At 40.8% G+C, this 13,155-nt stretch overlaps 2 protein-coding genes across 3 annotated transcripts; both read left to right on the top strand.

Annotated features, from left to right (window-relative positions):
• Positions 1-7,359: 7,359 nt before the first annotated feature.
• On the top strand, positions 7,360-8,699 carry LOC126712484 (uncharacterized). 2 transcript variants are annotated; one of them, XM_050411822.1, is made up of 4 exons: positions 7,360-7,690; positions 7,782-7,870; positions 7,953-8,213; positions 8,400-8,699. In XM_050411822.1, the coding sequence occupies exons 1-4, from the start codon at positions 7,564-7,566 to the stop codon at positions 8,511-8,513; spliced, it is 591 nt and encodes a 196-aa protein (XP_050267779.1). In that variant the 5' UTR covers positions 7,360-7,563; the 3' UTR covers positions 8,514-8,699. The 2 variants fall into 2 exon arrangements, with proteins under 2 accessions (XP_050267779.1, XP_050267778.1); XM_050411821.1 differs by having other exon boundaries at positions 7,365-7,690; positions 8,337-8,699.
• A 3,444-nt stretch (positions 8,700-12,143) lies between these two features.
• On the top strand, positions 12,144-12,946 carry LOC126712485 (plastocyanin). Its single transcript, XM_050411823.1, has one exon. The coding sequence runs from the start codon at positions 12,283-12,285 to the stop codon at positions 12,784-12,786; it is 504 nt and encodes a 167-aa protein (XP_050267780.1). The 5' UTR covers positions 12,144-12,282; the 3' UTR covers positions 12,787-12,946.
• The last annotated feature ends 209 nt before the right edge of the window (positions 12,947-13,155 follow it).

Genomic DNA, 13,155 nt, shown 5'->3' with positions numbered 1-13,155 from the left:
TTTGCAAGCACCTCGGAATCCAAAAGAAGTGCAGAAACTGACTGGGAAGACTGCTGCGTTGAATGGGTTCATCTCCAAGTTGGCCGAGAGGTGTCGTCCTTTTTTCCGTCTATTGCATAAGTGGCAAGGATTTGAATGGACCTAGGAGTGTGCTGTAGCGTTCCAGCAGTTGAAAGAATACCTGTCCAGGCCACCTATCATGTCTAGTCCTGAGGTGGATTAGGTGTTGTTTGCTTATCTGGCGGTTGCCCCTCATGCAGTTAGTTTCGTCTTGATACGAGAAGACAATGGCGTCCAAAGGCCAGTTTATTATGTAAGTAAATCCCTCCATGAGGCCGAGGTGAGATATTTGTCATTAGAAAAGGCCATATTGGCGGTGGTCCATGCAACACGCAAACTTCTGCATTACTTTCAGGCCCATACCGTGGTTATCTTGACCCAACTACCTCTTAAGTCCATACTCAGAAGTGCTGACTACACCGGAAGAATTGCTAAGTGGGGCACGATTCTGGGTGCCTTCGATATCAAGTACATGCCTCGCACCTCTGTGAAAGGTCAAGTCCTTGCCGATCTGGTGGCTGAGTTCGCCGAATGCCCAGAAGAAGTTAATGTGAATCAAGGTCACATGGATGAAAAATCGATTGGCCTAATATCCACACAAGGCGGGTCCTTTTGGAGGGTGTACGTGGATGGGGCCGCAAAATAACGGGGAGCAGGATTGGGATTGGTGTTGATATCCCCCGAGGAGGTCATCATCGAGCAATCGTTAAGATTAGGGTTCTCGGCTACTAACAACGAATCAGAATACGAAGCTTTGATAATGGGAATGAGTATGGTCCGAAAAATGGGTGGAAAGGTAGTGAAATTATTCTCGGACTCGAGATTGGTAGTCGGCCAGGTGAGAGGAGAGTTGGAGGCCCGGGACCCAAGGATGCAAGGGTATCTGGATCGGGTTAGGCGTATGCAAACGAAGTTTGAGTCTTTCGACTTATTGCATATTCCTCGAGGTGAAAATACACACGCTGATTCCTTGACAACCCTTGCCACCTCCTCAGTACGAAATTTTCCTCGGGTGATCATCGTTGAAGACCTGTGTACCCCCACCTCACCAGAAAAGGATGTTTGCCAAATCAATCAAACCAGTCTGTCGCTAAACTGGATGGATCCCATATTAAAATTTCTTGAAAGTGACATATTGCCCGAAGATAAGGTGAAAGCTGAGAAAATACGAAGGAAAGCTCCTCGGTACTGGCTATCTGAAGATAAAAAGTTATACAAACGGTCCTTCTCTAGGCCATACCTGCTCTGTGTGCCTCCTGAGACTGCAGAATCAATCCTGGAAGAATTGCATGAGGGTATTTGCGGAAGCCATATAGGAGGAAGGTCTCTATCATGTCGAGCCATCACACAAGGATATTGGTGGCCAAATATGCAGAAGGAAGCGCAGGAGTACGTTAGGAAATGCGATCAGTGCCAAAGATATGCTCCAAATATCCATCAACCGGGAGGAGTTCTTAACCCTCTCTCCAGCCCTTGGCCTTTTGCCCAATGGGGGCTGGACATTGTCGGCCCTTTTCCTAAAGCCCTAGGAAACAAGAAGTATCTGCTGGTCGGCACAGACTACTTCACTAAATGGGTCGAAACTGAGCCCTTGGCGAACATAAGAGACGTAGATGTGAAGAAGTTTATTTGGAGGAACATTGTTACGCGATTTGGAACTCCCCGCACTCTTGTCTCAGATAATGGACTCCAATTTGATAGCAATGCCTTTAGGGAATATTGTTCAGAACTGGGTATAAGAAACAGATATTCCACTCCGGCTTATCCTCAAGGCAATGGGCAAGCCGAAGCTGTTAACAAAGTAATAGTCAATGGCCTTAAGAAGAGACTGGATGACGCAAAAGGAAAGTGGGTGGAAGAATTGCCACATGTTCTATGGACATATCGGACAACGCCCCGACGTTCAACGGGGGAAACTCCCTTTTCCATGACCTATGGGGCCGAGGCCGTCATCCCCCTGGAAACTGGATTCCCAACGTTAAGGACCAATACATTCTCTTCGAATAGTAATGATGCGATGTTGGAGAAAAGTTTGGACCTAACTGAAGAGCGAAGGGAGTGCGCGATGGTTCAACTAGCTTACTACCAACATAAACTCAAGCAGGGCTATGATAGTAATGTGAAGATGAGGCCGTTAGCCGTAGGAGATCTGGTGCTGAGGAAAGTTCTGGGGGCCACCAAGAATCCAAATTGGGGAAAACTGGGACCTAATTGGGAAGAGCCATATCGGATCACTTCTGTAGCGGGAATAGGAGCCTATTATCTGGAAGACCTAGATGAAAAAGTTGTACTTCATCCTTGGAATGTAAATAATCTCAAGAGGTATTATTATTAATAAAAGTATTTCAATTCAAATATTTCTTTTAATTTACGTTAGCCATACATCCTGTGCTCCTGCGTCCTATGATATATATTGAAATGTTAAACAGAAACTACGCTACGTCAGGTCCTCGGATCGCAAACTTGGTGGAAATTAACGTCCTATGATGTATATTGAAATGTTAAATAGAAACTAAGTTATGTCAGGTCCTCGGATCGCAAACTTAGTGGAAATTAACGTCCTATGATATATATTGAAATGTTAAACAGAAACTAAGTTATGTCAGGTCCTCGAATCGCAAACTTGGTGGAAATTAACGTTCTATGATGTATATTGAAATGTTAAACAGAAACTAAGTTATGTCAGGTCCTCGGATTGCAAACTTGGTGGAAATTAACGTCCTATGATGTATATTGAAATGTTAAACAGAAACTAAGTTATGTCAGCTCCTCGGATCACAAACTTAGTGGAAATTAACGTCCTATGATGTATATTGAAATGTTAAATAGAAGTTAAGTTGTGTCAGGTCCCCAGACCACGAACCTAGTGGAAATTAACACCCTATGATGTGTATTGGACAGTAACTAAGTTGTGATAGATCTTCTGATCACAAACTTAATGGGAATTAACGCCCTGTAACACTTATTGGAGAATTAGAGAGAAATCTATGGACGTCATTTGGCGTACAATCAAGGTACCGAAGGCATAATTTTATTTAGTTTATGAACTTTCGTAAAGAATTACAATTGATTGGAAAGAATACGTGCATATCTAAAACGTCTCCCTAAGACCCCGTTGTATTAATGCTTATTGCCTATTGCTAATTATCAATTGACGATGTATGTAAGTAGAATTGCCCCATACAAGCAAAAGATAATTGAAATGAACCTATCCAAATTACAATAACACAGTGAACGAGCACAGAAATAACATAAAGCAGTAAGAGCGGTAAGAAAATGAGCAAGGGGGTCCCCTACTAAATGTCTAGTTAGACTACAAAACAAGTTCTACTTTTTCAATTTCAATTGGATCTTTGGGTTCTGGCCGGCGGATGTGTCTGCCTCTGAAGTGGTGATTCCCTCTTTGGCTTTAGTAACGCCCCCAGTTGATAAGACTGTGGAGGCCAAATCCTGTTGAAAACCTTGGGAGGCCGTCTCTGCCTCCGAAGCGATGGTGGTCTTGTCTAGGAAAGCTCTTGGAGGGGCAAGTCCCCCTTTAGCTGATTCCGGCTGGCCAAAGGGAGGAAAACTGTGAGGCGAAACCTCCTCGTTGAGGTTAATGATTGAAGAAGGAGCATCAGACTGATGGGGTAGAAGAACTGAGGGACGGATCGCCTCGGGATAGAATACATTCTCTGGCTAACGTAACTCAGATGAAGCTTCAACCCCAGCACAGTTAAGGGCCTCATTCCAAGTTTTTGCGCAGTAGATACGGCACACCGCCGGAACCTCGGCTCTCAAAGCCTTCTCAGTTTCAGCTATACCAACCTCGTAGCCTCTCTGCTCAGCTTCGTTCATTGCCCGTTTGGCATCGATTTTTGCTTTCTCGGCTTGCTCCCTGGACTTTTCAGCTCGCTCCCTTAGCTTTTGAGTTTCCTCCAAATGCTTCCTAAGAACTAGGACTTGTTCCTGAGCCTTCTTCAGTTCGGCATTCACCTCACGCAGACGGTTCCCTTAGTCCTCAGCCTGCTTTTGGTAGCCTTCTAATGCCGACTCGGCGCTCTTGCGAGCTTGCTCTTCAACCTATAACTTTTTCCTTAAATCGGCCAAGCCCTGTTCAAATTTGGACAAGGTCTGTACAGCCGTTGTCCATCTTTTCCTTTCATCGTCTAGCTGATCGGAACAGGCGTTAAGCATCTCATCTAGCTTGAAAGTATTTTGGATGATCTGTAGGAAAAAGGTTAACACTATAATCAGTGAAAAGTGCATATTGGTGAGTAACAATCATAGAATGAAAAAGACAAAAAGTTAGCTCCTTACCATGCCCAAGTATCGTTTATTATCGAGAACGAGTTCATTCTTCCTCATATTCTTTATTTCGGCCATATCTTTCGGGAGCAATAAGGCTTCCTCTATGGCCGAGGCTACGTGACACCCTATGCCGCCGTTGAAGTCCCTTATAGATGCATCATCTCGCAGGGGCTCCCCACTGTGCATAGGTGCTGGCAACCATGGTTGTGGTTCAAAATGTTGGGAATCAGATCTCTCTTGGCCCCGCGCGGCTTGGTGCTTGGTTTTCTGCTGCTTTGCAGCTCGTTGGGCATCCTCCTCGCGAGTAGGACGAGACTTGCTCGTGTCTGCCACCTCTTTGCCCTTCTATTCCCTGCGCCTTTTTAGCTCGACAGCGTTAGGAAACGCTAGCTGTGGTGATGGCCGAGGAGGTTGACGAGGAGCAAGAGGAGGAGACCTAGCAGGAAGAGATGAGGCCTGGGATGGTGTTGATTTTGCAGGCGCACTCTTTCCCGGCTGACCTTCCATCAGCTCCAGCAAGCTTCTCTGGGGTTTTCTTTGTATCCCCATCTCGTCAGGATCTTCCTCGGGGTTTATGGGTTGATCAAAAATCTTGAAGTCGTCCGAGGACTCAGAGACCGCTACAACCTCTTCCTCGTCTTTCTCCTCTTCCTTTCTCCCTTTTATTTCCTTTTCCCTAAGGGTAGGTAGGGATGAAGAAGTTCCTGACGAGATGCTGGCTACGAAAAGAGGCTCTGTGCGAGATGTGTACTGGGGAAGCGGAATGCCCTCTGGAATAATGAACCCTTCGTAGGCAACACTGATACGGTGAAGCCGAGGGTCGCGGGCTCTAATCACGCACTTCGACGCCTGAAAAACAAAAGACAGGGGGTATAGCCGAGAATTAAATGTGCTGCCCGGAGCTGACCGTCAGCTTCGTTCACGTATATCTCGGCTTTCAGTAACTTATCCAAGTTCGCCTTATTGACTAACTTAAGATTGGGATTTGTGTAACGTCTATCTGCAAAACCGTTAAGTCGAAAATGAAAATTGTTGGAGATAAAAATAATTAAAAAAAAAGAAAAGAAAAAGTAAACAAAATGTGCTTGCAAACTAAATATTATAGATCTATGACTACGCTCCCACCTGGTGTTCCCTCTACTGTCGGGCAAGGCAAACCATCGTGCCATTCCCCAGAGAGAATAAGGAAATCCTCCTTCAGGTTCTTGTTTGAAGTGGGAAGGCACTGAATCAGCCTTACCTCAGGATATCTCGACTTGAGATAATACCCCTGACCGGTTAAGTGATGGAGGTTGTACACCCAATTCACATCATGATGGGTTAACTTTAGGTCCATTCTCTTATTCAAAGCATCTATACTTCCCAGGATCCTAAACATATTTGGAGCACACTGGGTGGGGGATAGCCTAAAGAAGTTGAGGTAATTCCTAGTGATACTACCTATGGGGATAGTCATCCCGCCTTTTATAAAGGCAATCATGGGAATAACTACTTCCCCAGTTTGTCTAGCATCAGCCCATTTCCCTTGGGTTGCATACCTCATCCCCACCGTTGAGGGGATTTTATACTTAGAGCGAAAGTTTCTAATACCTTCCTCGGATTCAACTAGACATCGAAATGGATTCTTTTGTTTCCCCATTTTTCTAAAAGACTTAGTAGAAAAACTGTTGGGTTTAAAATAAAAATGGTAAAAACTTTGAGAAGACTTACAAGTTCAAAGGAAGGACCTTGGACAAAGTACGATTATTTGTAGTCGCCAGGAAAATAATGAAAATAGAGAAAGGCAGGTTCAATGTATGAGCTCTGGAACCACGTAATCATCGAAGGTAAGATACAGAGTTAATTTGAGAATGCCTTTATAGTCATATGAGGATTGTGAGCGGTAAAGTTCCCGCTCACAAAACAAGGGAGGCCCTCTGCCGTCTGATTTACATCTCACCGTCGAACGTGGGAGATAAGGGCGTTGTCAAAATTTAATGCTGCCAAAATCGGGATGCTGAAGCGTTAGGGGCATGCCCAAAACACGCATAGGTACGGGCTTATGACGTCAAAATCCACCTTCTCTCCCGAGGAGTCGAAAAGCAGGATTTTGAGGGGCTATTATGGGGGCCAGTCAATCAACAGACCCATTAAGGTCAAGATCGTTGGGCCTGTGGCCCATCCGAGGATGCAAATCCGTCCGAGGAGGCCCAAGTCAGGTCGTAAAGGTAACCACCAAGGGGGGGGGTAGTCAATATCATGAAAGTATAGTTCCGTATTCGTCCGAGGACACCATACTCCTCGGCAGTATGCATCCGAGAACGATCAGGACGCGGTCTTGTTACAATCGGACCTCAGAACTATGTCACCACTGAAGAGGGGATAACCGACCAAGGGTAAGAAAGAAAAGGCAAACAAATATCTATAACTACAGCTGCCTCCGCATTAATTGCCTCTCAACCAACTCTCAGGCCGCATTAATGTGGAGGTGATACCTGAACAGTAATGAAGCAGCCTTACAGCTGCCCATAGGAGGTTCCAGGAGGCGCTAGATGGGACAGAAAGAAATCTCCCGAACCCAACCTACACGTGTGTGGTGAGGATGGAACACAGAGGGTGGTATATAATCTGAAAGAAGAACATGCAGAAAGGGGGGGGGGGGGGATCAGAACATAAAAAAAGGAGAAAAAAGAAAAGCAAAGACTCAAGAAGAAAAACGTGAAAAACAAAAGAACTGTATCTATTTCAACGAAAAACCGATTGTTGTGCCAGCTTTGAACCTTCAATAAACGTGAGGGTGAATCTTTTCCTTCTACGAAAGTTAATCTAGTTCTTAATACCCATGCTCTACAAATTATATTGTTTTGACCTTTTTATGTGCGAACCCAATATCATTTTGAGTCGTTACAAATCGAGTCCTTATAATTATATTCACAATATTCTCCTAATAAATTTTAAATATGATAATGATTGTTCTCTGTGAATAAAAATATAATTGTAACAGTGAGATCAAATTAACACCAATAATGACATGCCAAGTTTTTGCTGGAAAGTTTCGCGAACGCAACACTACTATACTATTCCGTAATCCTCCCAATTAGCTCATCCTGTGGGCACACAACACCGAAACACGTGAAGTCGTTGCTCATCTTCATCATCGAAGAGAGTTTGATCTATGATCAATAGCCCCCACAGAACAGAACCGTCTAGAATCTGAGCCTGAGCGTGATCGAAATGGAAGCGCTTGGCTCTTCTGCCATTCTCTCCTCGTCTTCTTCTCCATCCTCAATCTTCTCCCCAAAGAGAACCGACTCACCAAGACTCGTCCGCTTCCCCTTCCCCTTCCCCATCTCTTCCAAAAGTACAACATTTCATCCTTTCTCCTACTATACTATTTCTTTTTCCCTCAATTTTTTTTTTTGTTCTAACCGAAACGCTTCGTTTTGATTCAGAGGAAGGTAACGATTCCGATCTCCAATCCGACTCCAAAGCCAAAGATTCCAGCTTAGTCCCTCTCTTCCACAATCACACTCTCTCCAAGGTAATTTACTCCATTTATCGGAATTTCAAAGAATTGGTAAATTCATGTGTTTTTTGGGGGGTAATTTGGGAAATGAAAATAGGATGCGGCGATGGGATTGGTGTTGAGCGCGGCGTCTGTGAGAGGATGGACGACCGGGTCGGGTATGGAGGGTCCGTCGGTTCCAGCGGGAGCCGACGAGAGTGGATCAGGTACGGAGAGGATATCGACCTTCCCGTGGTCCCTCTTCACAAAGTCACCACGTAGGCGTATGCGCGTTGCCTTCACTTGTAACGTTTGTGGGCAGAGAACCACTCGTGCTATCAATCCCCACGCTTACACTGACGGCACCGTTTTCGTTCAGGTTCGTATTTCGTTATTCAATTCTCTCTCTCTCTTTGGAAAATTTTATTTCGTTAAAAAAAAAAAAAAAAAAAAAGTGAATTTATGTGTGTTAAAGAAAAAATAAAAATTGACTTGTTGGCAGTGCTGTGGATGTAATGTATTTCATAAGCTGGTGGATAATTTGAACTTGTTTCATGAGATGAAGTGCTATGTGAACCCGGACTTCAATTATCGAGATTCTAATGGGGATTTGGGCTTCAATTACCTTGATATAGATGATGATCATCATCATCATCGTAACGATGCCTTCCCGATTTAATGAGGTGAAATGATAATGAGAGTGGTGTAAATATTTGTGTCACTTTGTGAATATTTTGTTGTTAATATATTTTTTTTTTCATATCGATAGTTTCATCAATGGAAATTGAACAAATGTAATTTATGTAAAGCGTCAAAACAATGTTGTTAACGTTTATAATAATTACACTTACATGTTATTGATCGACTCCTATATGTTGTTTTTGACGCCTCTTGGTTAGAGGGTAATCTCTAGATAGCTTTGGAGATTGGAATTTTGATAGAGATAATTATAACAACCTTTTATTTGAAAATATACTCTGTTTTAGGGTTTTATGTCTACTCTTGAAGTTGCAGGGCTTTTACTTGAGGTTAGAGTTATGGTTATGCTTTTGTCGGGCACAGGCTGGATGTAGATTATTTGGTCCTTGTATACCAAAGTTACCATTTAAACAACAATACAGCCCACAAATTAGGTTATTTATTCGACAAATTGCCCTGTATGAGATGTCTAAGAATGGAGCTTGTTTTAAGATTTATTATTTCTCTGGGAAGCAATTCTTCAAGTGTAAAACCATCCAACTAAAAAAGGGGTTGTTTGATTTGGTTATTCATAATTTCATACAATGGTTGTTTGTTTGTAATCATGGTTTGTCTGGCTATTTATGCATGTAGATGAGAGATGTTAATCTAGGAAGCTATACATTGATTAGTTATTGAGGATGTCTTTTATGTCTTACAGCAGTAGAACACATGCAATGCTACTTAGTCCAGTGTACATAGTTTAAATTTGGGGAGTACAAGTTGAAAGATTCTTTTTATCAAAGAAAACTGAGGTATTTTATATAAATTTCTATTGGAATTATTTGTAGCAATATATGAGGATTGATTGGTGTTAATTGGATGAACGAAAAAATTAGTGGACTGAGCCATCCCGTTTCATGATAAATTTTTAGAAGAAGGTTTAAGGGGTTATGGTGGAGGCAGAATGGTACTTGGTATACTTTGAAAGAAGTGGAAGTAGATTTTGTTGCTGCACTCTTGTATCTTGATCAAAATAAAACATAAAATTGAACTTTGTGTCTAATTGGAGCCTTTGGGAGTATGAGTTACTAGACAGTTGCTCTTAAGGTGTGGATGGAGGATTCATGTCACAAGCTATTCTGTCAATATATTGTTTGGAAGGATCCTTTGTTACCTGCTCTCAGTTTCTTACAAGATGAATAACTTTCAAAGATTTTTTTTTTTTTTTTTTTTTTTTTTTTTGATAACCTGCAATTTCCGTTTAAGAAGAAGAAATGGATGGACAATCTACCTTACAGACAGCAGCTGAGGCTCCTGGTAGATTGTCCTTATTGAAAACCAAAACTCTTTAAAACTGAGAGATAACTTTGCTGCTGCATGAGCAGCTACATTGCAATCCCTTCTGACCCAACGAAATAGACATCCTAAAAAACAAGATTTGAAACCCAAAATATTGCTAATTACATTATTGTGAGAAGTCATTAGAGAGTAGCGGGTCTAGACAGTTCTTAGCAATAAGCATCTCCATCCATCACTGAGAACAAGCTGTATACTAAAGAAACTTGCTGCTTTGCTGAAGAATCATATATATATATATATATATATATATATATCACAAAAATTTTAAACCATTGTGAGTTTACAGTCCTGTACTTTCATTGTTTGTTGTCATATAGGGCAAATTACATAAATTATATAATCCTAAGGAAGGTTAGAGACTCTTTTTTTGATATGTTAAAAAAAAAAAAAAAGTCTCAGGAAGGTTAAAGACTTTGAGGAAGAAGTTGTGCATGTATCGTTTATCAAAATTAACATACATGAAAAGATTATTTTCTTCATTGGTTTAAAACGTATTATGTGGTTAGAATGCCCCGTATTATTAAGATGGTGCTATGAAGTTTTGTAACCATTAAAAAAAAAAAAAAAAAAAAAAGAAAAAAGAAAAAAAGAGATGCTAGGATTTTACCTTATTGACTTTGACAACTTACAAATGCAGTTAAGAGTCCTCAACAACTACGTCTTTATTTTATATATTTTAATGGAAACATTTTTATTATACTAAATTACGCATCACAAGAAACTTAATATATGGTATTTATAAGAATACATTAGGTTTAGTATAATAGTAATCCTAAAAGCACAATAACATATTATATTACAAAATTACAGTATTCTATGACATTTAACAAAATCATAGTCTAATTATTAATGAGAATATCCTAGTATATTATAATATCTCCTTGATACTCAAATCGAGGATTGCCAAAAACTTGAGTTTGGAAGGAAAGTCTTTTATGCAAGGCCTATCATGCCCATTGAAACAAGGTACTATTCTTATTATCCATACTCTTTTCCGCTTAGCTTCAGGTGGGTTAATGGGTCCGGCTTATTTTTGCCAAGTTTAAATAAGGTTCAACCTTTATTTTTAAAATGAGAAGAAAAAGAAGCATAAACAAATTATGCCTGGCCAGAAAGAAAGGAAAATTAGAAGCCACTCGCTAAAAGCAACTATAGGTGATGTACTAGAATTTGTCTCCATAAATTTACATTGATAGCAATAATCAAAGAAAGATTTATATTTTGCACTTGGATCATTTGCTTTTGTGGTCATCAGCACTTCATAGGTTGTGTTACCAAAAGAATTTGTAGCGACTATCTCAGTATCTTGTAAGTTTGCAACAGATTTTCTTGGCAAAAAAATTAAAATAAAATCTGTGGCAGAAATGCTACATGGGCCACACATTTTCAAGGTTGCGATAGCAAGATACAGAAACAGTTGCTTACACATTTGCAAAGCACACATGTAACGAAATTTAGCATTTTTCTATCATTCAACCTATTATGGTATTCGGGTTTAGTGGTCAAGGAAAAAGAATGTGGATTAGTGAATATGAATTTCTTTGAAAACTGGCACAAGTAACCTCCGAAGGCTTATCACATCTCAAGAAGAAAGACGAATGCCGTGGCTGATTTATTACCTCACATACTTTATAGAGGGAAATATCACTGTCAAATGTTCCCATTATGCAAATGTAAAATCTTCTAGGACTCCTGAGTTTTGTTTTTTTTTTTTTTTTTTTTTTTTTTTTTTTTTTGAGATAGTTACAACTTATAAGTGATATTAACTCTGCAACTTGAACCATTTCTCCCTAAATCCTCAAGCAACTTGTGTATGTTGAGGTGCTAATTCAACTACACAGCCTTTGACAAACAATTCTGAATTTTATAGTTCAAAGATAGTTTTTTTTTTTTTTTTTTTTTTTTTTTTTTTTTTTTTTTTTAAATAATTTTAAGGAGAACTAGAATTTAAATCCATCTCTCATTTGTTATAAGTTACAACAATTTTTTTTTAGAAAAAGTCTTCCTAGGAGTACAGGTTACTTGGCCAAAGAATACTTGATGCAAATCTTATTCAGGGGCTGTTTTTCCATTTTCTTCATGCAAAATTTATCCTCTTTCACTAATTTGGCATACTTTTGTTCTCACAATATCCACCTCTCATCATAAAATCTAAGCCACGTCATAGGATAGTATCCAACCCAGCCAATAGCAGCTATTCTCTGCAGATAACCCATTTCTCCACCCATACATACACCTCATCCATCCATTATCTAACCACAAATCCCTCCACCAATTCATACCACACAAAAAATCCTCACTTCCCCTCACACCTCACACTATTAAAATCAAGCCCTCTTCTCTTCTTCTTTTGATCCCCCTCCAACTCTCAAACTAGACCAGAAAGTAAAAGGAAAAATCCTTATCCCATGGCTACTGTCACCTCTGCAGCTGTCACCATCCCATCGTTCACAGGCCTTAAGGCAGCTGGTGCGGCCAAAGTGAGTGCCACAGCTAAAGTCTCATCAGTCTCTCCAGTCCCAAGGCTTAGCATTAAGGCTTCACTCAAGGATGTGGGTGTTGCTGTTGCAGCCACTGCTGCAAGTGTAATGCTTGCAAGCAATGCCATGGCTGCTGAGGTCTTGCTTGGTGGTGATGATGGGTCATTGGCCTTTATTCCCAGCAACTTCAGCGTGGCCCCTGGAGAGAAGATAGTGTTCAAGAACAATGCAGGATTCCCCCACAACGTTGTTTTTGACGAGGACGAAATTCCCGGTGGTGTCGATGCCGGAAAGATCTCCATGAGTGAGGAGGACCTCCTCAATGCTCCAGGAGAGACATACGCTGTGACCTTGACTGAAAAAGGAAGCTACACTTTCTACTGCTCACCCCACCAGGGAGCTGGGATGGTGGGAAAAGTTACTGTTAATTAAGTTTGTTTGAACACTCTCTGTAAGGATAATTTCATATTTCTCTTTTTAAACTTTTTTGGGAGGTAGTAGAGCTCAATAATCAATGTTGGGAACGTGAGGGAATGTATGATTGTATGTTGTGGACCAATATAAATGCTTTGGTGTTTTTTCATTTTCTTCATTTGAAATTGGCAGATTTGTTTGTGGTCTAATTTAAGCATTTGCGTGATTTTGATTTGGTTTTTGACGAATTAGGATGCAAGTAATGTAATACCTTTTTATTTGTCTCGTTTTCATAACTTTTTTCACTTTCACATAAGGTGATAGTCATAAACTTGTTTTGAAACTTGTCGAGGAGGTGATAAGTTTTCATTGTTAATTCTACCACTA

This window comes from Quercus robur, chromosome 2 (assembly GCF_932294415.1).
Source record: "Quercus robur chromosome 2, dhQueRobu3.1, whole genome shotgun sequence".
In the NCBI taxonomy this organism is placed as follows: domain Eukaryota; kingdom Viridiplantae; phylum Streptophyta; class Magnoliopsida; order Fagales; family Fagaceae; genus Quercus; species Quercus robur.
This window is presented reverse-complemented; position numbering and strand designations above follow the sequence as displayed.

Bases quoted from the DNA above. Each gene is read 5' to 3' on its own strand.
- LOC126712484 (XM_050411821.1), top strand. From the start codon at position 7,564: ATGGAAGCGCTTGGCTCTTCTGCCATTCTCTCCTCGTCTTCTTCTCCA. The intron at 7,871-7,952 runs GTAATTTACTCC...AAATGAAAATAG, and splicing joins ACAATCACACTCTCTCCAAG to GATGCGGCGATGGGATTGGT. The intron at 8,214-8,336 runs GTTCGTATTTCG...ACTTGTTGGCAG, and splicing joins ACGGCACCGTTTTCGTTCAG to TGCTGTGGATGTAATGTATT.
- LOC126712485 (XM_050411823.1), top strand. From the start codon at position 12,283: ATGGCTACTGTCACCTCTGCAGCTGTCACCATCCCATCGTTCACAGGC.